This window comes from Haliaeetus leucocephalus, unplaced genomic scaffold (assembly GCF_000737465.1).
Source record: "Haliaeetus leucocephalus isolate CR32 unplaced genomic scaffold, Haliaeetus_leucocephalus-4.0 Scaffold555, whole genome shotgun sequence".
NCBI lineage: Eukaryota > Metazoa > Chordata > Aves > Accipitriformes > Accipitridae > Haliaeetus > Haliaeetus leucocephalus.
Window position 1 is genome coordinate 18,922,318 of NW_010972991.1, and position 25,873 is coordinate 18,948,190.

At 39.6% G+C, this 25,873-nt stretch overlaps 1 protein-coding gene across 1 annotated transcript; it reads right to left on the reverse strand.

The window, feature by feature from the left end:
* Nucleotides 1-1,622: 1,622 nt before the first annotated feature.
* POP1 (processing of precursor 1, ribonuclease P/MRP subunit (S. cerevisiae)) lies at nucleotides 1,623-25,707 on the reverse strand. The gene is made up of 16 exons (XM_010577066.1): nucleotides 25,684-25,707; nucleotides 25,414-25,553; nucleotides 22,594-22,776; nucleotides 21,591-21,766; nucleotides 18,927-19,175; nucleotides 18,285-18,372; nucleotides 17,228-17,403; nucleotides 16,349-16,599; nucleotides 16,124-16,217; nucleotides 15,214-15,325; nucleotides 14,135-14,254; nucleotides 7,581-7,696; nucleotides 6,014-6,205; nucleotides 4,962-5,116; nucleotides 3,795-4,136; nucleotides 1,623-2,973 (listed from the first exon to the last, which is right to left on the reverse strand). Exons 2-16 carry the CDS (start codon nucleotides 25,532-25,534, stop codon nucleotides 2,310-2,312), a joined length of 3,039 nt encoding a protein of 1,012 aa, XP_010575368.1. The 5' UTR covers nucleotides 25,535-25,553; nucleotides 25,684-25,707; the 3' UTR covers nucleotides 1,623-2,309.
* Nucleotides 25,708-25,873: the final 166 nt, after the last annotated feature.

The following is a 25,873-nucleotide window of genomic DNA, read 5'->3' on the forward strand; positions in this document are numbered from 1 at the left end:
AGTGCATTTTACAAGGAGAGTGAAGTCTTAAGGCATAAATCATTGACTTAAAGGAAAACAACTGTGTAACAATATTACAAGATACACAGAACAGGATGCACTTGGATTCCAGTTTCTGTTCATTAGCTCACCAGAGACAAGGATCATAAATCAGAAATAGAGAATGGAAATCAAAGAAAAGTAACAGGAAGTGTCAAAATGAAAACCTGGCAGAAATTACCAATAGGAGGAAAAGAAAAAAGACTCCAGATGTTTTTTAAAAAAATAAAAACCTGGGAAAGATTCAGCGAACAAAAGATCTGCAAGCAGAAAAGAAAAAATGATAGCTTGGGTGGGGGGCTTCTCCTCTTTCTTTCTCACATACAAGCCAGGTCTAGGGAAGCAAGAAAATATGTATCTACTAAGAAGATGAGGGAGGCGAGGGGGGGAAAAGCCATATAAACATCACCTCCCTTCCTTTCTTCCCATGAAGCACAGCTCTGGAAACTCTGATCCTAGAAATATTTCAATCGGGCTTACAATTCAAAAGGTTCATTAAATACAGGATTATTACCACGAGAGAACTTGATCACGGCAGCCAGGCTGTAATGTTTAAGGGGCTCCTTATTCACACATACCTACAGGCTGCAGCGCTCACAGTCGCACAGCGAGGAGCGTGTGAATCCCAGCCCTGCGCAGCACCAAGCTTTTTCCTCTGGGGCCATCTGCCGGCTTTCGCACAGACGCATCTCAGGACATTTCTGGGGTGAAGATTGCTTTATCAGGTGCATCGAAGGTGAGCGTTGCTGGAGCCGTTCGGCATGATTTCTCATGGAGCTGCAGTCCAAGCTGCGCTGGAGGCTGCATCTTTCCGTCCGACATGCCGCTGTAACTCCAACTAGCGCACAATTTTTAAACTGGTCTTCTGAAGACTTAAAAAAAAAAAAAATCCTGCCCCACTTCCAATACTTCCCTTGCCCTCAGAGATGTTCTCCCCCCGTCCCCACATGTGTGCTATATTTAATCCAACAACGGCCCTAAATTTTAATAATTGTGGGGGTAAGGTACTCTAAATCCTTCCTCCAACAAACAACTCCAGCCAACATTAATCTATTCGCCTAAGACTTTGTCAAACAAAACCGTGAATGAGGGAATTAATTTGCAGACTGGTACTTACAAAGACAAAGTCATTAACTGATACATATTTAATTTCTTAAAGAATCAAGCTTAGTCAGTAGACTCCTGAATCAAGAATAGATTACATTTTTATTTATACATGATCATTTCAGGGTAATTTTACCAACTGGCATATATTTGTATCATGCTACTGCTAAACTACAGTGTATTATTGTAAACTTGTTTTCAAGCTGCTTAACTCAAGAATGGCTAGAAGCTTAAGGCTATTATTAAAAAAACCAACAAAACACCAAACCAACCAAACAACCCACACCACCCCAGTCAAATCAAACATCTTTCTCCCCTCACCGCTCCAGTATACAAGTTTTATGACTGTTTGAACAACATTCATAAACCATACTGTAACATGAAGAAACCTTAAATCCTAGCACATTCCATACAAAAATAATCTCATGTTTTAAGGAACCAAAATATCCCCTATTATTAACAGAAAATGTATGCTGACACACCAACAGCAATTTGCGTCTGAAAGGCTTATTACCTTTCAAAAAATAAGAGTTTTCTCTCCCAAACTAGAGAGACTGATACGCTTTCCAATTTTAAGAGCTCCAGCTGCTATAATTCAAGATTATATAGCCAGGCTATATTTTATTTGCATTTCATTTAAGCATAGAGCTTTTCCACCACAGTAAGTACTCTTCTGATTCCTAGGCTAGGTTTCTCTACTTAGCTCTGTTCCACTGCAGCCACATGTATTCAGACACAAGAAATGAGGAAAAGCCACTTGCTATACACACCAGTCCAGATCACATGCAGTTTCATGTGAAAGTGCACTGGAAGGTTACAATTCACCTGACCAAAAGATTTCTAAAAGGAAATTATTTTCTGTGTATTGTTATAGCATCCACTACTCTGAGGTGAAAGATGAACAATATGCTTCTTTAAAGAAGATCATGATAATGGATGCGTTACTGTTAGAAATCCTTAGCAATGCAGACATCAAAAGTAATACTAGGTCTGTTTATGCATTAGTTAGTTTCATGAATAATGCTACAAAGCTTTTTAATTATTTCATAATCCTCAAGACGTTGTTGGGGCTCAGAATCACCTCAAATTTCAGACATATCAGAAAGGCCACAGAAGACAAAACAGACATTCTTTGGTTTTGGCATTCTACTGCATTGCAATGATACTTAAACCTCAATATTAAGTCTTGCAAATCTGTACTGTAAAGATGCTGGAGTTCTTAACAAAACAAGCCCTTTTTTATCTGCTGGCTGTTTGTGTAACATATAAAGTAACCCCGTCAAGCTAACAAAACCCAGTGCTTCTCCACAGCCCGCAGCCAATGAAAAATCCCCTCGAGTAACATATCCCAAGAGAGTTCTGGAGCAGTGGGAAGTAACATCTGGGAGAGCGTCTGACCAAAGACCAAGAATGAGGTCTTCATGCTCCTCAGTTGTTTCTTTATCTGGAACGCTTGGAGGGTCACCTTCTAGAGCCTTCGTGTTATCCTTTTTCTTCTTCTTCTTCTTCTCCTCTTTTAGCTTCTGTACCTTGTGCTTGAATATATCACGATGTTTGGGTTCTTGAGGACCACAGAAGAGTCTGTCTTTGCTTAGATGCAGCAAGTCATCTTCTGTCGGGATGCAAATCATGGCATGTAATTCAGGGTTCCCTTTTCTCAAGAGGGACAAGTTGACCCATACAAGAGCCCTTGGATAGCTCATCAAGATTGGCAAAAAGATGTCTTCAGTCATATCCTTCTGTCCCAGTCGAGAAATAAGGCGGACTCGCCGGTCTCTTCCAGCAGTGGGATAGCACCAGGCTGATAACTGCATTAGTAGTTTCTCGCTCCTATTAAAAGTTTTTAAAATAAACATCAAGGATAGCTGTTAACAAGTAGTACAACAGAAATCCAGCGCCCTGCATATTTGCAAAAGCATGATTAAAAAAAGCCCTGGGACTTTCTGTAACCTTCCAAGCTGGTATTTGTATTACTCTTAGCACAAAAAGAACCTGGGTGAGTGGAATTCATGTGTGAGGCTGTTTCTTCAGAAGGAGACATTACTTGTTAAAACCCCCAAAACTTGTTAAAGCACAAATGCTCTAAAGCCTTCAGTGACATTAATGCAGTCCAGAACTGCCAACATTTTCTTCCCCTGATAACTACACAAAAATGAAAGACCTGCATTCAGGCACTTTCCAAACACTGTTGCTGCCCTCATGCGTTGCATTGGAATGCAGGGGATTCTCTATTTTCTTTATAGACCTTTACTAAGTAGTGCAAGAACCACCTGTGGTGATGTATTAGAAAAGAGAATGCAAGCTCATTTACATAGCAACAGCTTCAAAATCACAAACATGAGCCTCTAAAAGCTCCATCTGCCTGGAAGCAGACAGAATATGCCAACTCCAAGAACACACTAAACTGAAGAGTGTTAAAATTTAAAATAATTCAAGAAATTGACTTCATCCAGTCACCAAGTTTGCTGGGGAAAAGCAGAAGGACTTCCACTCAACAGCAAATTCTGATCCACAACAAAACAATTTAATCTCCTCACTGTATCTGGATCAAATAATTTTCTCATCTAAATAATCACGGCTGAGGTCTTTCCCAATTCAGTAATTCCCAATAAAGAAATAACACCTCACACATGTATATAAATTTGACATACCTGAGAACAATAAAGTCATTTGTTGTCATAGTTTCATCTCTCTCACCAAAGTCTTGGGTGCCTGTAACATCCTCTGTCTTTAGGGCACCTTCGGAGCTTGTTATTTCCATGGTCTCCTCTGCCTCACCAGTCTTGGGGGAAGCTTCTTTGACCACTTCTTCCTTGGGGTAATAAAAGCTATGCCCTTCAGTTGCACAGCGCTCACGGTGTGGGGAAGAAGGTATAAATTCTCCTGAAGCTTTCATTCTTACTTCCCAGTTCTTTGTCAGCTGCCCCCAAGGACAGACGAAAGGGGACAGAGTGCCCAGCTTGACATAATTTGCCCTTTTTGCAGGTGGACGTCTAAATGATAAATCAAGTAGGTAAGAATATTTGTTTCCTGGGCCTTTATTCAGTCCCTAGCACTTCAAAAGGCTGTCTACTTTGTCCTGCTGGCCTAATAATGTTTTCTATTTTCAAAACCAAGTATTTAGAACAGCAAGTTAACTGTGCATTCCCTTTGTAATCTCATTGAACAAGAATTTTATAGTTATACTTCTAGACAACGCTGCTGTATTTCTGACCACCATATCCTTTCAGCCATGCTGGATATTTCTATCTCCTGTTACTGACATCACCACCTTTTCCTCTAAACTTCTCCTACTTCCCCCTCCTAACAGGAAGGGGAACGGACACCAGTTGCTGCAAAGGACACTTCTGGTTACTCCATACTCATGGTTACAAATTCTGTGTTTATTGTAGTGAAAATGAAGGCAAACTTCAGAATACCTGGTATTTAAAAAGTGAGCACTGAAATATACATCTTCATTCATTTTATTCTTTAACACTTATTACATACTTGATGTTCTGCCTTTGCCTTCTCCCACCTCCTCCCTCATTTGCTGCTAAGGGAGCTTGAAACAGCTTTGTTTATTTTATTGTTATGCAGCCTTGTTATAGCCTTATAACTGAGCATATCTCTGGGAATAGAAGGTTTTAGTTGATTTATATGCCCTGTTAAGCAGAGCTTTTCTGTTAAATATATCTAGGATTCTTTTCTTTTTTATAACACTAGTGAAAGATCTCACTAAAGTCCAAGTCTAAATGAACACAACAGATAATTAAGGGAATATTTTAAGCAGTATTCATTTTTTTCATTCTTGCAATCAATTTTTAAGTTAATATTACCGTTTGAATTTTTCAAGAAGACTGGTTTCCAGTTCTTTGGCAAACTGCATTCCTGCCTGGCAGTCTGGGAAATCATTTGGAGTGTGAGGTGTTCTTTGATATTCAGAATGTTTTAAAGCCTCTTGCAAGCCACCGACTCGTACACCTCGATATATCTGTTATAAAAACCAAAACCCAAAAAAGCAATGTTTGTACTGATTCCAGGCTCCTAACTGAAACAAAATATTAATACTCCAGAAGCTACTGCCTTAGAAAATGGGAAGTCTGTCACTTTATCTTTCAAAAAAAATAAACTTAAGTATGGTTTTCACAGTTCTAGATGCTCATTTCAACAAAAATCTTAGTCATGCTCTTTAAATTTAATTCTGAAAAGCTATCAAAAAAACTGAAGAGAATTTCACAGGTTCTGACCTTGTATGTTGCCAGCAATGTTGTATTACTTCAACAAAGTCACTGCCCAATGTATTTTAACTATACAATAGGTATCACTACAATTAATCCCCCTGCACGTTCAAAAGCATAAATTCAACTGTGGACATTAAAACTGCCATTTAAACATTCAAAGCAGAACGCTCCAAACAGCACCACAGGAGTATTCAAGCTTAATTCAAACTTTGTGTTTCAAGCTTTCTCTCAAATCAGAGGCAACCAATTTGTTGACAGAGCGGTGGAGATAGCCAAGCTGGAAATGGATTAGCAGCAGGCATGAAATGATTTCTCTTTAGAGGCATATGCCTGTCAAAACACAAAACCAAAGAGCTACAGGCATCAGCTTTCCCTCCTTACTCCCCACTCTGATTCCCTGCTTTAGAGTGTCATGTGGGCACAGTTATACCCAACAGAAGATATGGAAAGCTATTGTTTATTTCTAAGATTTTAAGACCAAGCCTCTGTCATCAACCAGTTCATACACCCTCATTTAAAGTGGGATTTTGATCCTATAATTGTGAATTGGTTACACAATGTGAAGTATACTCTCTGAAATTGATTATTTTGAACCAAATTATATAATTTTTCATATTTACTTGCAATTTGCAATGAAAGTCACTTACAAAAGGAATCCAGAAAGCCATGCCCCAGCCCTTTGGGAGATAGATATCCCAGCCACTCCCCCATCCTGGTCGATCTTCTCCAGCCATTTTCCCTGGCTGCTGCACCAACAGTATGGGAATCTTAGATTCACAAGGACCCAAATCAAGGTGTGATCCAGGTACCAGTAATTGAGCTCTCATATGGTTTAAATCCTGAGGAGGACGAGACATTTCCCATAAGTTAGTAACCATTTTTCCCTCTTCCAGATACCCATCCAAGATACAGAGAGGAGGTGAGCTTATAACTAGGAAAAATACACTAGTAATATGCTACATATTTGAACTGACCTTCATTGAGGCATGAAAAATGTTTTTAGAAAAAAGTACTAAGCACCCTTTTTCTCCCCTTCTTACTTCCATGACCTTGATGGAGAGCAGGTACTGAAACTCACAGCAAAAATGTACAGCACAGATGAAGGAGGAAAAACAAGTATTGCAACTCGATATTTATAGATTTGTGCACCAGACTAGACTGAACAGGTGCTTTCAGACAGTCTGTCAATACATGGAGCAAATCTGAAATACATCCAGGGAGATGGGAAGAACATTTGGTCATGAAACATTTTCACACAAAGCATGCTGGCACCAAGGCTTTGTCAATCACCAGTTGTTATTTCATTGTACCACATTAAGAATACATTTATAAAAAAATAGACCATCAGACTGCCTCTTTATGTATCCTTTCTGCATCAGCTGTTTTATACGGTAAACATTACGTTTTATGACAGCATGAAGAACGCTGTCATGTACAAAAAGACTGTGCTAATAACTGTTATGTGCTAGTGTAATATTTTGTAAGTACTCTGCTTTTTTTACACTATGTCAGCCAGTTTGAAAGAGCACAAAACTAATTTTCATAAAAAGAGTATTTTCATTAGAGAGATGTTTCTGCCATACAAATATTTTCTCTTTTTAATTACAACGATACCGAAAGTTCATCGCCTCTTGTGACTAAATCACCTTTTTATCCATGCATTTTACGGTTTGCTCCTCCATTGCCAATGGAAATGTCAAGACAGGAGATTTCAAACCTGTAATGGCACATTTAAAGCTCTCTAGATATTCACAGTTTATTGCCCAGAACGCCCACAACACAGTGGGCTGCAGTTCAGAACCAGAGGGATTTATTTCCTTCCAACTTCCGCAAATCTTTTGTCAGGAGAATCGTCCTGGCTATGACTGAGAAGTGAATGGCCAGCACTCCTCTGTGCCACTTCATCCCTTTTATCTGCTGCACATGAGTCAAGGTGATGTAGGAAAATCCAACTCCAAACTGTTCTGATAAATAAACCTACAACTATTTAGTCTGTAGACAATCCAATAAAGCTTCCTTTTAATTGAATCATGAACAATGGTTGTGCAAGAACATTACACAAAGGCTACAAAATAAACACTTCAACTCAGCAGCTAGATACTATGACATTAGGAAACTACTGCTCTTGGATTTATACAAGTTTCAAGAGTCTTGCTATATGGACTTTATAGACCATTAGACATTTTCTCCATGGCAATCCACCTTCTTAGTTACCTGCTCCGAGATTTTATTTTCGGTGACATTCTTGCAGATATCCTGGTCCCAGATAAAGCTGTGTGCACAGTCTACAGGTACACCCTCCAGGTACAGCTGCCTAACTTTATCATTATCTACAAAAGAAGAGAATCTTCAAACAAAATCAAAACAACTCTTGTGGCTCAAGTATCAAATTACCAAAACCACCCCACTATCATAAGTACAATGAGCAGACAACTAAGGAAACAGACTATTAGAAGCTTAACGAACATCATTGCTTCTGGAATATCTTACTATCGCATGTTTTTCCAAATACAAAATATGAAGTAAACTGTTAGTTTTAGAAGCATTAACCCGGCATTCTCTTACAGGCATTTCTTATTACAAATTACATCACCTTTGTCAATGTAAGTTACATCTTCAGCATGGCACGTTTAATATTCTGGAATTTGACCTTTCAGGCAGAGTGTGAAGCTCAATGGGTTTGGTGAAAATCAGAAAGAGCAACATTACAAAGCCTGAAATAAGTCCACCTAAGTAAACTTGTAAGAGAAGCCAGGCTGACCTTTAAGAAATGTACATATAAGAAATATTTTTATGGATATGACTAGCATGCAACTACTTATTTAGCACTAGCTTCCCACTCTGGATCTTTTCAGGCTCTGCACTTCAAGGAAGGGACTATTCTTTGCTTATGCACAGACCAACAGTTGTATGCATTACTGAAGATAAATAACACTTCTATCTTTAAAACTGATTGTTGAAGTATTAAATAACCTAACTCTTCTTCAGCTTTGCAGTCTAACCAAAGCAGAGAAAATGTACACCTACCTTTAGTGATCTATGGATTAAAAGCCTTCAGTGTACATTATGTAATGCATGCTGACCCATATTTTAAGTAAAATAATTCTTACCAATAAAATGAACTTATTAATAGTTCTGTGATTAAAACTTATAGGGACTGCTGCTCATTTTGTCATCTACAAGGGATTACATATTAAAGGAACATAAGGTGTTGGGGTTTGTTTTGTTTTTTAAATCACTTAGTATTTCAAAAGAAATTCAGCTAATTTTTCCAGTTAATGTTGACAAAGACTTTGAGCACAGAAGATATTGATTATTCAGTGGTACTAACAATACAATAGGTACTGCCAAACATAATTGCAATAATGATTTATTTAAAATCTATAATCCTTAAGATGTCCACGCTACCAAGAGTTGCAAAATCCTTCAAAAGAAATATTAAATACAGCAGCATTCCTGACAGCTTGATGGTGTTATTAAGCTGATACTTGCTATGCATTCTTGCTGATGAGTTACATTTACATGAGAGGAAGAAATACTGAAGAAATTATCAGATTATGGTGGCATTCCTTCAAATTAAGAACGATACAACTGCAAAGGAAATCCTTGCCAATTCCCTGCCAACTAAACCAGAAGAATTCCTTCTCAGGCTAAAAATTAAGGACAGGAACCTGAGCATGAACCTAAAAGAAGCTCAACACTCCTAGAGGCAAGGCACAAAACCATGTGTAGGGCTGGTGAGGAATTCCTTCCTGACTCTTACAGATAACCAAGGGGGAAGGGCACATAATTACAAGCAAACCTAAGATAAGGAAAGTGACTTTTCCATCTTCTGTACAGAAAGCATTCGTGAACACCAGAATCTCTTCCATGTTAAATTATTTAAACATGTTCTAGTTTCTTCAACTGTAAATTATTCACTGTAACTTTGTCTGAATTTTTTTTACCACTTCTTTTTATTACTACAGTTCAGGCAGTTTATCCTTGCCATATTCTTGGAGCTCTTTACAATTCCTATATTCTATAATGGCATGAATATGTTTTTTTCCACTTTAGAAAGCCCTTTTAAGTCAGTCTCTTTCCATCACCACAGTCCATCCAATATCCTCCTCACCACCCTAAAATATCCTTCTCTGACTTAGTACATTCTTTCTCGTTGATCCCCATTGAACTTGGAGAATTTAATCTCTCTACTAAGCATACTATAATTCAAATCATAATCCCAAATCCTCACACCAGTTCTCTTATTTCTTACCTCTCTCCTGTTTTCTTCAGTCCACATTTTAAGATTGCTGGGGAAATAACCCTACTGATGAATAAGTTGCTGATGATAGTAGAAGTAAGACGTTAGAGCTAGTAGGAAATAGGGAGTTGTATTACTAAGCACACAAAGCTCAGAGACAATCAGCACATTATCTCCTTCTGCTGGTGTCAGGGGTTGGTGCTTAGACAATAAAGGCAGATAGAAGAAGGTTTTGTTCCATTTCAAGCTGTTGTTCTGATTCGCATAGCTGATTATCTTAACAGTCTTAGAAGACAGGCCTAAGAGCAAGAGTTCTAATTGAAATTTTTCCCTCCCTCTGTGAGGAAACAGCAGTAAAAGCAAAAATATAAGCACTGCTAGGGAGCAGTTTCAGAGCCATACATATGCAGGGGTGCATGGTACCAGGACAACTGATGCCAGATACCTAAACCTCTGTGAGCGGTGCATTTACAGGCAAGGACTCAGGCTCTGTGTCTGCATTCTCCCTCTATGCATCTCATTCACTGATTGTTTAAAAGCTCCACTGTTGAGCAGTTTTTAAGGCAATGGAATTCACATTCTCCCATAGAAGACAGTAAAAGCGTATCAAAATGTCAGAAGTGTACTTTAAAATGGAGAAAAGAACAGCACTAATTTGCAGCCTTGTAAGCACTGACTGCTTACTGGGAGTCTTGACTTCCAGAAGGCATAAACCTGCTGAGAAGGCAGTGAAAAGTGATTTATTCACAAAATTTCTATCCCCCAGCCTGAAGAAATGAGGACAGTTCTTTAATTAAATCCCATCAGCACGTGTCTATAACACACAGCTTGCACACACGCATATGCATTCAGGAGTGAGAGTAACTGGGCAAGACTGAAATTACCTTTGATTTGTTAGCATGTCACTCACAAGGGGAAAACTACACAGGCACATCTTAGAACAGCATTTTAAAAAAAATAAAAAGAGAGATGGACAGATGTGTATCATTTCACAGATTGCATGGATGACAATCTACAAGCAAAGATGATGGCTGTAACTTACCTAAACTATTCACTCATTTGACAAACAATGCAACTTTTTAAATTAGTAGATTTCCTAAGAAAATCTGTTAGCTTTTATACAACATTAAAGAACAAGAGAAGCTAAAGCACATACAGAATCTGCTAACATATGCAGTGCCATTTCAATCTTACTAATACTAATCCTAATAGTATTTGAATATCCAGGAAGCAAAAAGGGGAAAAAAAAAGTTTGGAATACAGCAAGGGTTCCTTTTTATTGCTCAGTCAACATGACATGTCATTAAGGCAAATGAATGACTACTAACATTTCTTAAATAAAGATCAGCTCACTATATTACCACATCTCAGTAAGGTTACAACAAAACCAAGGCTCAGAAAGTTTATGTCGTTCTAAGGCTCAGAAAAAGATTTCTTCTTACAGAAGGGGCAAATACCACCCAAATGGAATTACAGATCTTAGAGAAGTCTATGTTTTTCTTGGGTGGGTATTACTGTGGAAATGTTGGTAATACTATTGCTGTAGTGATGTATACTTATGTGCCATGATTAAATTCCTTCCAGTTTTGGTTAAACAAATTGCCCTTCAAAAAAATTGAAGAGGAGTATAGTTCCATTCCTGGGTCACTCTTGACAAAAGAACCAGTAGAATGAGGGGACAGAACTGATTGGAAAAATGCTGGCAAAAATGCTAAATCAAACTAGAATAATCTTTGGGAATATGTTGCTTTTGATGAAATTCTTGCTGGATATTTCAGTAATCTGAGTCCAAGTGTGGCCAATAACAGGGTCCTGGGGAAGAGTACAATACTAGAATCAGTATGTAGTGTGGCATTTCCTTACTCTGCCAGTTCCTAGCCACTTGTGGCTTACAGACTTTTTCAGTTAGAGGTGATTCTTTTGCACTGAGTGGCCTTCGGTAGGCTCTCCTTCATATATTTAACTGATTTTTTAACTCCTGCAAACCTGCCAGGTAATCAGGGAGGCTTATAGGAAAAAGGAATAAATCTAATTGGCATATAGAGGCAGTGAAATATGCAACAAGACCCCACACTCCAAGGGGATTACAAACTAAGCTGACAGAATTCAGGAAGACCTTACAATGGATTCTGAAACAGTGAACAGTGGCAAGAAAGCATAATGCTTGCATAGAGGGAACAGATTACACATAAAATGCATTCTACACAATAACTGATTATGTCTAGGCTTCCTCTCATTAATACATATGCAATTGTACTTTTTCTTTCAAAACCACCAAGAATTAAATGCACTTGAATGCTTTCCCCTGACTAGAAAAATTATAAAAGCATCCAAGCTTAATAATCTAACATGGATTAATTTTCTAGAAGTATTTAAAAAAAAATTAACTTCTCTGCTTTTAACTACTTGAACAAGGAGGCCCATTAAGGCAGAGATATAGCACAGGTAGTAGCTGTCACATAGTCAGCTACAAAATTAGGTTAGGAACAACAGTCTTTGGAGAGTAACAATAGCCTCTCTTTCCAACTAACACCTAGGAATACTCAATGAGGGAGACAGTAGAGCGGCAGTTAGACCTCAGTTTTGAGTTTCTCAGGTAGGACAGATGAACTACGATGCCACAGGATTCCCCCACTGCACACGTAATAGCAGAAGATTGTGAATGATCATGTAACTCTTTCCATACAGCATTAGGAAGTCACTCAGGTGGGAAATGTGGAAAACAGCAGCCACTTTCCCTGCTGAACCATTAGTCCTTCCTATTCTCTCCTTAACTGCTTCTTGTAGGAGGGCTGCCCTCTCCTTTTCTACTCCCTTACCATGATGTCCTTTTGATTTTCTACTAGAAGACAGCTGTATTGTCTGTCATCTTTCATCCTTCTGCCTACTCAACTTATTTAGTAGTATGTAACATCAAGTCCTTTAGCAGAACCTAAATTAGAAGGTATCATGCAGTTTACCTTTCCTTGCTAGCTGAACAAGGACCTTCCCCCTCTCCTGAATAAAAGTCAGAGAGGACAGATGCAGTTTTAAGTTCATGATGAAACAAAAAAAACACTCAGAAGTGAACCAGAAAGCAACACTAGCTTTTCTGAATGTTTGTGGTTTAGAAGACTTTGCAAGTGAAGGATAACACCAAGTAGAAAGATCTTGAAGATGTCCATTTCTAGCCAGGCAAAGGAAAAAAGGCATAGGTATTTTCTTCCTCTTGACTCCCTATCTTACATCATTACCTCTTTACATTGGCCCTCCTTCCTGAGGGACAACCAGCTCTGGCAGTGGGAGAGAAACTACTATGAGATATTTGCAATGCCTAGATGCCTTCTGCTGATCTTTCCTTCTTGAACACATCTTCATAGACATGACAAGCAGAATGAAGGGAGCCAAATTACTTCTTGTAGTTGCTAACTCCTCTACCAGCTCAAACCAGTACCTGTAAACAAGTGCTATATAGCTCACCTTACTTCTCAGCAGGAAGGAACCAAAGTAGAGGTCATGTATGCTGCAGCATTTCCAACAGGAACATTAATGATGACAAAGTTAGCTGAGCAGAACTAATTAACAGGAGAAAGGCTGTTCTAGATACAGAGGGTAGAACAGGAGGAGGTAAGAAAACCCAAATAACAGAGAGCTGTGCAGAGAACTAAAAGGCAGTAACTGAAATAGGTGTTCAAACTGATTTAAGTAAAAGGTAAGACTAGATTATTCTAGTGTCTTGTAAACACACCACCAAGGAAATGAAATATTTTCAAGTCTCGGGAACCTTCAACTTGTCCTATTTGCTACTGCTTGCTAGCTGGCTATTATGTTTCTCATATTAGGTGAGGCAGTATGTGTCCAGTCAACCTAATTGGAAATGCCTACACAGCACTATACAGAAGTGCCATTGTATACTGTATATGCTCTTGCACATTTTTCAAGGACATTCACATTCAACTGAATTTGAATTTTGCACTGAAATATCATGCAAGTCAGCATTGAAACCAAAGTTTCAGAAGTCGTGCTTGCATGTTTCATTTTTTAACATAACCAGCGTCTTAGCCATCTGAAATACTAATCTTGCAATGGTAATTTTTTTTTTTTAGTGGAATCGCAACTTTCATCATTGTAGGACTATCAACCAGAAACAGCAGATAACTTCTTGGAAAGATAAACAGCATCAGGAAGACTAAACACCAAACAGAAACTTACTAAGTAGCTTTTAGCACCTGGTTGGCCTTGCCAGGATTCGAACCTGGATCATCTGTATGGTCAGACAGAGGCTTCCACTGAGCACAAGACCAGCTTTGGTGCATGTCCCTCCCTCACAACTGCTATTCTAAAACCTATGCAACTTTCAAGCTGTTTCTGTTCTGCCGGGGGTGTGGAAAGGGGAAGAAAACATTCTGAAATCAAATGCTAGAGGAAAACAGCAAGAGCCAAGCAGTAGAAGATGACAGTAAATGAAAACAAAAGTGTAGAGAGAAACTGAATCTCTTGCCTTTGGCAGTTCCACCAGATGCATAATATAAGCAAGGCATTTTACCTTGGTATTTTTCAAAGTCTGGCACGGCTTTTGTCTTCTTTTTTGGCAAATTGACTCGAGGATCTCCAACAGTGAGGCCCAGTATTGTACCTGGTGGCATTTCTGATGGTGAACTTATCCCTTTAAAAATACACAGATGAACATTGCCATGAAACCACCAATTAAGTTGTGATCTTTTTCTGCACTACTATTTTGTGCATTTTTGCCTGCAGGGATGTGACACCCCTGTAAGCCAGAGAAGCAACCCAGAGTACTCAATTTAACATGTTCTGAAAACTCGTCAATGCTTGTTAAATGTCCAGTAAGAAAAGACAACAATAGCAGCAAGACTTAGTTTGCAATTACATTTATGCTAGCGTAGAAGTGAGGTCACTCTCACAACTTACAGACTCAATTCATCCTTTGCATTTGGCACATATCTTAAAAAACAAACAACCTTTGTTTTATACTTGTCTTCCAGAAAAAGGAAATGAAAAAGTCTTTTTTAAAAGTTTTACCTCATCTCTGCTTAACTGCCTCACATTGGATAGCTCGAGTATAGTGTGAGATCTACCAAACACAGTTCCTTACCTGCTTCAGTGCTAGAAAGTGAGGAAATGGTGTTAACTTTACGATACTTTACAACTCAGCCAAATACACAACCGTTCATTAGAAACAAAAATATATAAAGCAAGGTATAATACTTTCACCTTGGGTAGGAGCCTACCATTTTATCTGTGGAGGTATTGTACTACTTATTGCCTTAATTTGGTGTGTATGGGGGGAGAGAGTGAGAGTATATGTCAGACTGTATATACCATCAAAAACCTCAAATGTAAGTTCATGAAGATAAGAAACAAGATTCAGTTTATCTATTAAAGAGTTTGGACTACACAGAGGGTTAAAATTCCCAATGTAACATTTCTCATAGCTTTGACATGTCACGATAATTACCCAAGCACACGCTCAATGGCATCACTCTCTTGATCAAGCAAAAAATAAGCTTTTCCAAATGGAAGTCAACTTATTAGCATGCCAGTTTTGACCATTAGAGTTTAAGAGTTTCCCCTTCCTCCCATAGTACCCACATGCCCAAATACCTTCTAATAGTTCAAAGATAGCACTTTGACGTTGATGAAGAGATACTTTTTCAGAGTCCTTGCAGTTTTCTACCCACCAGTTATTCAGTTCTGTCTCTGAATCCGCCATCTCCTGGAAAACATCCACCATCTCTTAATTAAACTCAAGTGGTTATTCAGTATTTTCTATCAGTATGAACTCACTCTCAGTTTGCCTTGACCAGTACAGTCACTTTCTTCCTCTTCAAGTTTCAAACCAAAATCATTTTTCCCTGATGCAGTCTATTCCTATACTCCACTTTACAGTAACGCCCAATAAGCTGTTCAGTTTAACCTGTGTTCCAAAAATAAACAAAGCAATCCACAATGCTTCCTAATTCTGTGGCTAATTATTTCTTACAGAAAGACAGAGATTTCATGACCTCATCATGTTTGCTGCAAGAGACAAAAAAACCCCCATTAAAACCTCAGTGATGCTATGCGCCAAGAGGTGGACAAAATACTAAATCCTGGAGAAATTGCATGTTTGATTGAAAACACAAAAGTTTTCTATACCTTACATGTCTTTAGCTCTAGGTGCTCTAGCTCATTGCTCGAGAAACATGATCTATGGTTTGTTGAAGGGAATATGAATTATTCTGGACCTCTCAGCAGAATACACCACTACAGCAGAAACTACATAGCCTGCTCAACAGCACCATTGCTTCTATTTTCTTCCTACCCCCACTCAAAATCCAGATTGGAGTTCTTCCCGAGATCAGTGTTAGTCAAGAGGCTCAATATAGAGAAGCTAACAGAGTAGAAATACATAGGTTAGCCTTTATAATAAGTAAGGCTAGATAGTTTATGATTCTTTCTAGCAAAAACAAGCTTGCACATTCTAGAAACCTTATCAAAATTACAATAATATCCAAACTGCCAACTTCCTTACTGTTTGGAGAGAAGCAGCTTTCAAGGTCTCTGTAAGGACGGAGTGTGATAATGGGCCAATCAGGCGATATCTGAGAATCTCCATGGTTTTATCACTGAAACAGGAAAATTTCAGGTGAACGTACAATTGTGCAACACACAATTTTTTTCCCCACTACTGTTAAGCCAGAATTCAGCTATGTTAAGTGGCTAAGGGTCACAGTTTCTGACTCTACTATGAACAAACCTGATGACAATGCCAGTAGTCTGCGAGATCCAAGAGTAGGACTGGAATGGATCTCTAGTGCCGTCACCAATTATTTTTTTCACTGGCACAGCTTTTTCTCCTTCTTTATCCTCCTTCTTTCTTTTCTTGCCAAGGGTCAGAACAACATCCATTCGTTTTTGCTCTTGAATTGATGTTGCAACAGGCTCAGGAATATAGATTTCTTCAGGCTCTGAACACTGAAAAATTGCTTTTAACTCTCTCAGTATGTCCTTAAGAAAAATGAAAAGTTTGGATTAGGATGATAAGCAGTGCCTTGCAAAACTTAAGTACAGTTTTAAGAATTACACCTACTATTTTATTTGCCTATATGGATTTAAGAGAATAAACTTCATTCTGCTGAAGTCCACGACTTGCTAGCAACAGCTGAAAGTAATACTGAATGTTGCTAAGAATTTATTCTCACTCAAATTAACATAAGAAAAATTGCCAGCGCACAAATTTTTACTTTTTTTTATTATTTTAAAGTTCAGAGCTAAGTATTAGATTATGTTTATCTGTGATGAGACTAAACTTAGCCTGTTGGGGGTGCCAGTGGGACGGATGTGAATCAAGCAACATCATATTGCAAATGTATCCTGAAGCAAGTGAGACCAGAAAACTTTTAACAAGCTCAAACACCAGAAAAAAAAACCTCAGAGGCATGCACCTTCTGTGCAAGCTTTATAAAAATAAGCTGCAGAATATTAACATTGTTAGAGCAGAAACAGTCTTCTAACTTTTAATTCCTAAAGCCATGTATTATATCCAGCGCTTCTACACTTTTGAGAAGGTATCTTCAGCATTAAAAATGTACAATGCATAAAGAAATCAGAGTTCAACTATATAGAAAAAAAATACCTGTTTGAGAGCTGGATGCACCCAGATCCACAACTGTCTGTTTTCAGACCCATCCCTGGGTTTCCAAAGAAATGTAACAGGACCAAGCATATCCTCAGGATAGTGATCTGCTCGGTAAAGATTCAGGGAACCCTCAAATCTTCCAGACAGACAACAAGCCTCTTCAAATGTTAATCCTAAAGAAGAAGATACTTATTGAAAAACAAAATACTCTCTTGTTTAAAAAACAAAAAAATTGAAATTCAGTCTGGCTGCTGGGCTGCTAATGCTGTACCACAATTAGTTTATTAATAAGCAACTGAAAATAAGATCTAGTCCTAGGAGGAGACATTTTAATTATGTTTTTCAACCAAAATCACAACTCAGTATCAGCTGTGTTACTACTACTGAGATTGGTAGGATATTAAAAAAAGAAAAGGATGGGTCATCCTTTAGTCTATTCAGAATCTTTTTTGAACTTGTCGTGGTTTAACACTAGTCAGCAACTAAGCACCACACAGCTGCTTGCTCATTGCCTTGTCACCCAGTGGGATAGGGGAGAGAATCAGAAAAAAAAGAAAAGTAAAACCTGTGGGTTGAGATAAAGACAGTTTAATAGGACAGAAAGGAAAAAAATAATAATTATTATGATGATTATAATAATAAAAGAATTAGAACATACAAAACAACTGATGCACAATGTAGTTGCTCACCACTTGCCGACCGATGCCCAGTTAGTCCCTAAGCAGTGATCCACAACCCCCCCCCAGCCAACTCCCCCCAGTTTATATACTGGGCATGACATCACATGGTATGGAATACCCCTCTAGCCAGTTTGGGTCAGCTGTCCTGGCTGTGGCCCCTCCCAGCTTCTTGTGCCCCTCCAGCCTTCTTGTTGGCTGGCCATGAGAAGCTGAAAAAGACTTGACTTGGTATAAATACTACTTAGCAACAACTGAAAACATCAGTGTGTTATCAACATTCTTCTCATACTAAATCCAAAACATAACCGTATACCAGCTACTAGAAAGAAAATTAACTCTATCCCAGCTCCAGGACAGAACTATATAAATTTTACCTGTGTCAATGCTACATATTCGTGCAAGTTGCTTCAGGAGCTCATTCTCTTTACCAGTCAACTCCAGGCAACAATAATATGATAAGTCCTGAAACAACAGGATAATGGTAAAGTGAGAATGACTCTTGAAAGTGAGCCTGGCAAGGAAGAACCAGACAGAACTTCACAATTTACACTGAAGTAGTAATTTTTCATTCACTAAAATTTGTGTCAAACAGAAAGAAGTCTTCTTTTTTAGCTTAAAATTGTTAGTTATAGGAAAGCTGTCAGGCATTTCTCATTTGAGGGCCAACCTGCCTCTCAAACCAACAGACCAAAAGGGACATGGAACAAAGTGCCTGTCTTCAATAGCATCCTGCTCAAGAAGATAATGCAGGGATTAACTGAATCTCTTAGATCTTGAGAAGACTCAAGATATAGTATTTCAGTCATAGTTACTATAAGACTCTTCTAAAGGTTCATCTTGTTCTCTGATACTCACCAACCTTCATTACAATTTTGAAATCACTCATTTCATACTTAGCAGTTATTAACTTAGCTGACAGAACAGTACTTCAAAGAGACACAAATATTCATTATAACTGAACAGTTGATTACTTCACCCTGGCAAAATAACAAAGAAAACAGATGTAAACGTGGTACCTGAAGAAGGCAGTGTTTTGTCATGGCTCGGTAACAAGCCCTGTAGCTCTTCTCCGTAGGGCTATTTCCTAAACAGTATCCCCACTTCTTTACCATATGAAATCTCTTTGCATGCCAAATATGTGTCTCCAGCCAAATATTCTTTCTTTGCCTGCGATTAAACTCTGCTACCAAATTTATGTGGCGCCTTCTAGCTTTGCGGCATTTAGTCTTTGACTGCTCTTTTTTTTGATGTACAGCTTTCTCTGCCTGTTTTTAAAAGAGAGGATATTGAAGTAAATCTCAAAAGGACAAACTTCTGTAGAAGAAAAAGGCTGACATAAGTAAGGATACAGAAAGCACTAGCATTAGGTTATACTTTATTCTTATGTTAGTTCTCCACAATTCTTGAGGCTAACTAACAGTTTGAAACTTTATACACAAGCCCCATCCACACAAGTGGATCGGGGTTTGACTGAAACCCATAGATAAACCAAAATGCCCACACATTCAGAAACTTACCAGTGAACAGTAAGATCTGCTACTTCTGTGTGAAGTTTTTGCCCAACATCAGTATATCCACAAGAACAAAAGAACAGGACATTAGGAACACCTGGAGATTTGAGCTCATACAGAAGCAGTATGGACTCTCGGACTGCCAGGTAGGACCCTAAGGATTCTACAATGTGTAGAAGTGAACAAGAAAGGACTGTGGTGATGTCTTGAACAAATTCCTTGACCAATACCCAGTCAAGGCCTAAATTATTATAGGTGAATGCATGGCTGGAGAGGAAGGCTTGACTCTCTCAATCAATGTTTGATTTGCCTTTTTGTGAAGAGAAGTGGTAGAAAGAAATAGGGACTATAAGACACACAAAAAAATTCTTAGGATGTCCTTTGTAAGCTCACCAAGGAACAGTTGACAATAGACCACTGGTTATAAGAATAACAAAGGAATGAGAATGCTAGAAGATCACTGCCAAGAGCACAGAAGACACTGAAGCAACCCATGAAATCAAAATAGAAATGCACAAAAAAATAAAATATGTTCCCATCAGACCCATCATTCCACCACCAAGAAGGCAATATAAGCCACTGGACCAATGGTATGTGACTGATTGGTTCAGAAAGACAATTAGAGAAAAAGGAATGTGGTATTGTAGATGAAAAATGTATGTCTTTAAGCTTATGAAGAGGTAAGAGATGGTCTAAGTAAATTTTTGGATAAAGATTGTCATGATAAAGGATCTAAGAAAAAGGAAGAAAATGTAGCAGAGTCAGGACAGTTAACTTTGAAGAAGCAGACTTCAAACACTGAAAAGTAATAGGCAGAACCTTTACAAAAGTAAATAGCACAGGAAATATGACAAGCTGTGACAAAATAGGAGACAAAACAGCCAGTACAAACACACAAACTACACAAAAAAACTGAGAAAACATAGCAGAAGAAATACAGCTGCACCAGGGCCAATTAAATAATCTCAAAAATCCAAGAATCATACAAGGAGTGGGAACAAGGATGGGAGAATAAGTGTGAGCATGTACAGAGAAGTTAGAAAGGCTATCATGTGAAAGAAGTTAAAAAAGCAGGACACAGAAGAACCAAGCATAAACATTAAAGAAATCCAGATTATTTAAGAAGGATAGAGCACATAACTAACTACACAAAACAGCCCGTGCCTTCCTCTTTCAGTTCTCAGAAAACAGGCCAAATTGCATCTCTTGTCACAACTAACAAAGCAAAAAGAATGCCAACCAGAGCAGTAAAAGAAGAAATACAGGTTATGAAGATCCAATAAAACATGCCCTAAGGAACACGTGAGAAGTACCCAAAGCAGTTTCTGAATTATGAACAATTATCTTCAGGAACTCAGGGTGGAGTGCATCAGGTCTCAAAGAACTTAAAAAAGACAATGCAAGGAAAATAGAATGCAAGAAATACACTCATCAGTCAACCTTAATACATAGAAAACTTACCAAGCAAACTCACTTGATCACTTTAAGAAGTGTCTAGAGACGATAAAGTGATCAATGCTAAACATCAGATATCCTGCTGAATCAATTTTTTAATTTTTTTTTTCAAAAACAGGAAAGCACGGTGGGCAAGGAGCCAGTAACTCCACAGGAGTGTTCTGACTGAGATACTGCCACAAAATGAGGGAGTTTCATGAGCAACCAGGAACAGTCAATTAGTAAGTCTTAAGCTGCACACAGCCTGCCAACAACTCCAGCGTACCTCCCACATTTGAGCTATAACACATGAACCATTGCACCAGTCATGAATGGGCTGTGCTGGCTTGAGGCTGGCAGGGTCACAGCCCACAGCTGTGGTGGGGTGCAAGGCAGACAAGTGTTACTGAGGACTCCTGGATCACCTGGGATCAATGCACTGCCTGAACCACCCCTCCTGCAGTGGACCCTTTCATCATCACTACTCTAATAACTTCTCAAGATGTCAAGTAATCACAAAGCCAAGTGGTTAGTGAGATCTACTTGAGCTGCCATCTAAAACTGAGGTGTTCCTGCTTTTTGAATCCAAATGTCAGTCAAAGTTTGAGAACCTGTGTACGCAGGGAAGTTTTGCAGATAAGCTCAGGTCTGAATATTAATAAATGTACAGCTGAACAACGTGCAATAGCTATGCCCACTACATAATTTATCAAATACTATAAAACACACTTATACCTCTTTCCTGGCAACCTCTTGGAGCCGCCTGGGTAGGCGTTTAATATTGTGACTCATAGCTCGCCTTCGCATATGCCTAGGTAGAGTCTGGAAAACTAGAGAGTTTGAAGACTTCTGCACAACTGCTTTCAACATGGCATTGATCTCAGCAGCACGAGCTTGAGCAAAGGTAGACACTGGAATGAAAAGAACTGCATCAGAGAGTGACAAGAGGCAAAGATCAAAGAAGGGGACACTACGTAAATTACTGAATTCCAGCAGAGTATTCCTAGTACATCCATCTAATGACTCCCTGAGATAAAAATACTGTACACTATTACAGAAGAAATTTCAATTCTTTAGACATTCTGAAGCTTACAGATATGGTTAAGCAAATACTTATACACAAATTATTCTGAAAGCCATGGTATAACCAACAAGTCCTATTTGCTTTAAGTACTTCTTTATTAAATTAGAGTAGCAATCTTTTCAGATGATATTCAGAGAGATGAAAAAAACTTCAGCATGGAAAAAAAGGAAGCAGTAATCATATTACAGACTGTTTTAAAATGATCAAATATATTGGTCTTGTTTTATGCTTATGGAAGTGTATCTACTATCAGAGCACTGCCACATTTTGAAAAGCTAATCCGCTCTCCTAAAAAAATGTTGTTAGATTAAAAGTTGTCTTTAACTCACATCATGGGCAAAACCAGTTTCACTGGCTACATTAAAAGCATATGACTCTCAGCACACATTTTGCTGGCAAACAAAAACCAAAATGCATATCCCTTATTACAAGTAAGTGCAACTTTTTAACTCAGAAGTCTGAAATGACTCATTGAACAAAACTGATCATTTATTCCAGCACACAACTACTTCTGTATTTTGGAGAAAATTAGGAAAAACAGAAGAACATAGCATCAGTTCTAATTTTTGCTCTTGCACAAAAACAGACAGCAAACTCAATCACCAGCAAGTTACCCTGGACACATAAATTATGACCTTTTTCTTATATACAAACCTGTTATGTATTTTGGCATTTCCTCAGAAACACTCTGGCATCCTCCTTGCCATCCTCCCCTTCCTCGGCCTCTCTCTCCTCTATTTTGCCCTTTTGGAAAATATTGGTCTTTCCTGTAAGAAGGCCCAGATGACTGATTCGAAAATTTCTGCTGATGATACTGCTGCTCAGAACGAACATCTCCTGGAGGGTTTAGAGATGAAAAGAGGTAACAGAAATGCAAAGTAGTTTGAGTAAGTGATAACTATGCACAGTCTTTCCTCATAAGATTGCATAGCACATTCCTCCTTTTATATTTAATATATGCACCTGAAAAAGCCATCAGAAATCAGAAGAGTTAAATTCTTTTTTATAGGAAGAAATAAAATTTTTGCACTGTCCTGCAGCAAGCCTTCAGTAGATTAAGTAACTTTTGCACATTCTGAAAATGCTACCCAATCCAGACTTTAACTTCAATACTCTATCAGACCCAATAGGAAAAACCTGACTAAAATTGGTCTATGCAACATCAGTAGTGATTTTTACTATTGTCTGTTCAGGGTTTTAGTACTAAACTGGCAAAGTTAATATTTTTCCCTCTTGCCCCTTTATTTTTTTTCCCATAAGCAAATGTATTCTTGTCTCACATGTATTTCTGTTACAGCAATAAATAAGGTAAGCGTGATACATATATGTTGGTGCAGTAAGTTACTCTTCTGGTACAGGCATTTAAATCAACATTGAAATTAAATAACTAAAGTCTACAGTAAGCTTCCTAAGGTACTGAAATACCTTTCAAGAGTGATAAGCACCTAACAGTACTTCAAGTTTAAGAGGGCCCTGAAGTCCATATTTAAAGATTAGTTTCTATTTAACCTATTCAGTTAAGTCTTGGTTAGATTTCTAGCACTACTTGAGATATGGTTCTCAGGCAGCTCATGCTGGACAACTGGACTAAGAAGGGCCCAGCCAGCCATTCCCACCACCCCACCCACTGCATCAAGATGAATGCTTGAGGGAACATGGGCCATACAGCTCAGGGTGCTTCTGTAGTGAAAAATCAACCTGTCTGTCAGGAGAAATGGGGTAAGAGATTAAAAAAATCAGTTTTCAGGTTGATCAGCTTCTTAAACAAGCCTATCCTGTTGTCCCAAAAATGCTACCATTGGCATGAGGAACAGCCAGGAGCAGATTCACCTCCAGTATCATCAATTTATGTGAACTTAAAATGGCAAAGAACCTCCTTTTTCCATTTCAAATCAGCACGAAGCTGAAGTTTTATGTTCAGCAGCAATGCTGTTGCAGCCCCGATGCAACCACACATCACACAGAACTTCAGTAATTCAAATGAAAGAATAATCTGAGGTGGAAACAGAACTTAGTTTTTCTGTGGAATAACTCCCTGATCTGGGTTCTCCACATGACTGAGAGCAGCACTGTCCAGACAGTGAGGTGGGTGAATGCGAGAAAGAAATAGCTGGGAGAGAGGGGTAGATGCTGCCTCAGTCAGAAAATCTGTGTAGACCTACAGCCCAAGTCAATCGTGGGAGGGTAACCTGACAGCAATTAACTCATATCACAAACACACCCTTTCACTACCACATTTGCCTAAGAATGGAAAAACTAAATATTTTAATCAGAAGATGGAAGAGTGTTTCAAAAGACAGTGACTGACTTAATACCTACAGAAAAAATAAGTTATTTCAGGTACTACCTAGATCCATAGTTTTATAACTACTATTTAGATTGTTGTCTCTCCTGTTTCTACAAAACAGCCCTGTAAAACTGAGATACTCACACTACAGAAGAACATTATAGGGATGAAAATGCATGCTATTCAACAGGACAGAAGAACATTACCACGTAATCTTAGAAGTTCCCTGCTACACATAAAGTTAGAAAAATGTGTTTAATCTGGCAATGCTCCTGTAATGATATTCCAAAATCTTCAGACAGGGCTGACCACAATTTGCTATGTCATTCTGTCTGCTTAGGAACTCTTCAGTCACCTACACAGACAGTGACACTTAAGCGTTTTTTTGTTCAACCACAAAGATGCAATTTGTCAACTTCTGAAGGCCTCACAGTAACAAGCCCTGCTCTTATGTGTGCTTTTTCTCCAGAAATAATATAGGTAACAAAATAAAAACATGAAATGGGGGGTGTGGGTGTGGAAATCAAAGTCCGATTGAAGCATACAGGACCCAAGTCAAAACACGCAGACTAAAAAAGCATCTGGCATACAGGTTGACAGGATCCTTCAGTCTTCAGCTGCAAAGGTTACCTGTGCACAAAATGCTCCAGCAATGACCTAGCAACACTGCCATTTTAGGGAAACGCCTTGCTGCCTCCTGCCAAGACTATTCCATAGATACAGGAACCACAAAGGCAAATAGGTTGGGCATGCTGATCTGATGGAAAAAACAGTGCATTTATCATAGGGACAGCAGGCTAAACCAGCTCCTCCTGCAGCTCCTAGGTCTGACAGAAAAGAGAAGGGAGGACACTGGGTGGGGTGTAACATCCAAATTAAGTTTAAGACGAGAAATCGCAGAGCCCGGAGAGGGATTCGTCGTGTAACCGATGGGATAACGCAGAGATGCACGTACTGACGAGATTTATGGCAGAACCAGAGCTAAAGGAGTCGACAGCAGGGGACCAAGCCCTGGGGCGCTCCCACACCGGGCACGCCTCGCCGGCCGCCGGGGCTGAGGAGGGGGGGACACCCAGCCCTGAGGCCGGGGTGGGGGGGGGGAGCGGGACACCCAGCCCTGAGGCCGGGGGGGCACTCCCTCCGCGGTCACCCACCCCGGCCCTGGGCAGGGGGTCCCCCAGCCGTACCTGAGGGCGGGCAGCCTCTGCTCCCGCCGCCAGGGAAGGGCCCCGGCTCTGCGGGAAGGGTCACGCTAGCCGGCTGGTTCCTCATCTTCTTGGCCCGCTTCTTCTCCCTCGCCCCAGACATCTCCGGCAGGGCCCGCGGGCTGTGGGGAGAGGCCTGAAGACGGCCGGCGGGGGCTGCCGAGCCTCTCCGTAGCGAGGGAGAGGCGCGGAGGGGCTGGCGAGCGGTGCGGCCGCAGGCGGAGCGAGCGCCGGCACCGGCCCGGTACTCACCCGCGGCGCGGCCTCCACCCACTACACGCGGCCGCCAGAACCCTCGCACCGCGCATGCGCGCGGCGCAGCCGTACACGCCACCCGCAACCCCCAAGACTACATTTCCCAGAAATCCCTGCGGCGGGGGGGGGGGGTGGGCGTAGCGGGGGCAGCGGGCGCGCCGTGCCGCCGGGGGGGGGGGGAGGGGGC

What these genes read in the sequence shown, in the direction of transcription:
- POP1 (XM_010577066.1), bottom strand. Translation starts at nt 25,534, where the DNA reads ATGTCTGGGGCGAGGGAGAAGAAGCGGGCCAAGAAGATGAGGAACCAG. An exon ending in CAAAACACTGCCTTCTTCAG is followed by an intron (nt 18,373 to 18,926) that starts GTACCACGTTTA and finishes CTGTTGTTTCAG; the next exon opens with GACTTATCATATTATTGTTG. An exon ending in TGCATCCAGCTCTCAAACAG is followed by an intron (nt 16,600 to 17,227) that starts GTATTTTTTTTC and finishes ATTTTTCTTAAG; the next exon opens with GACATACTGAGAGAGTTAAA.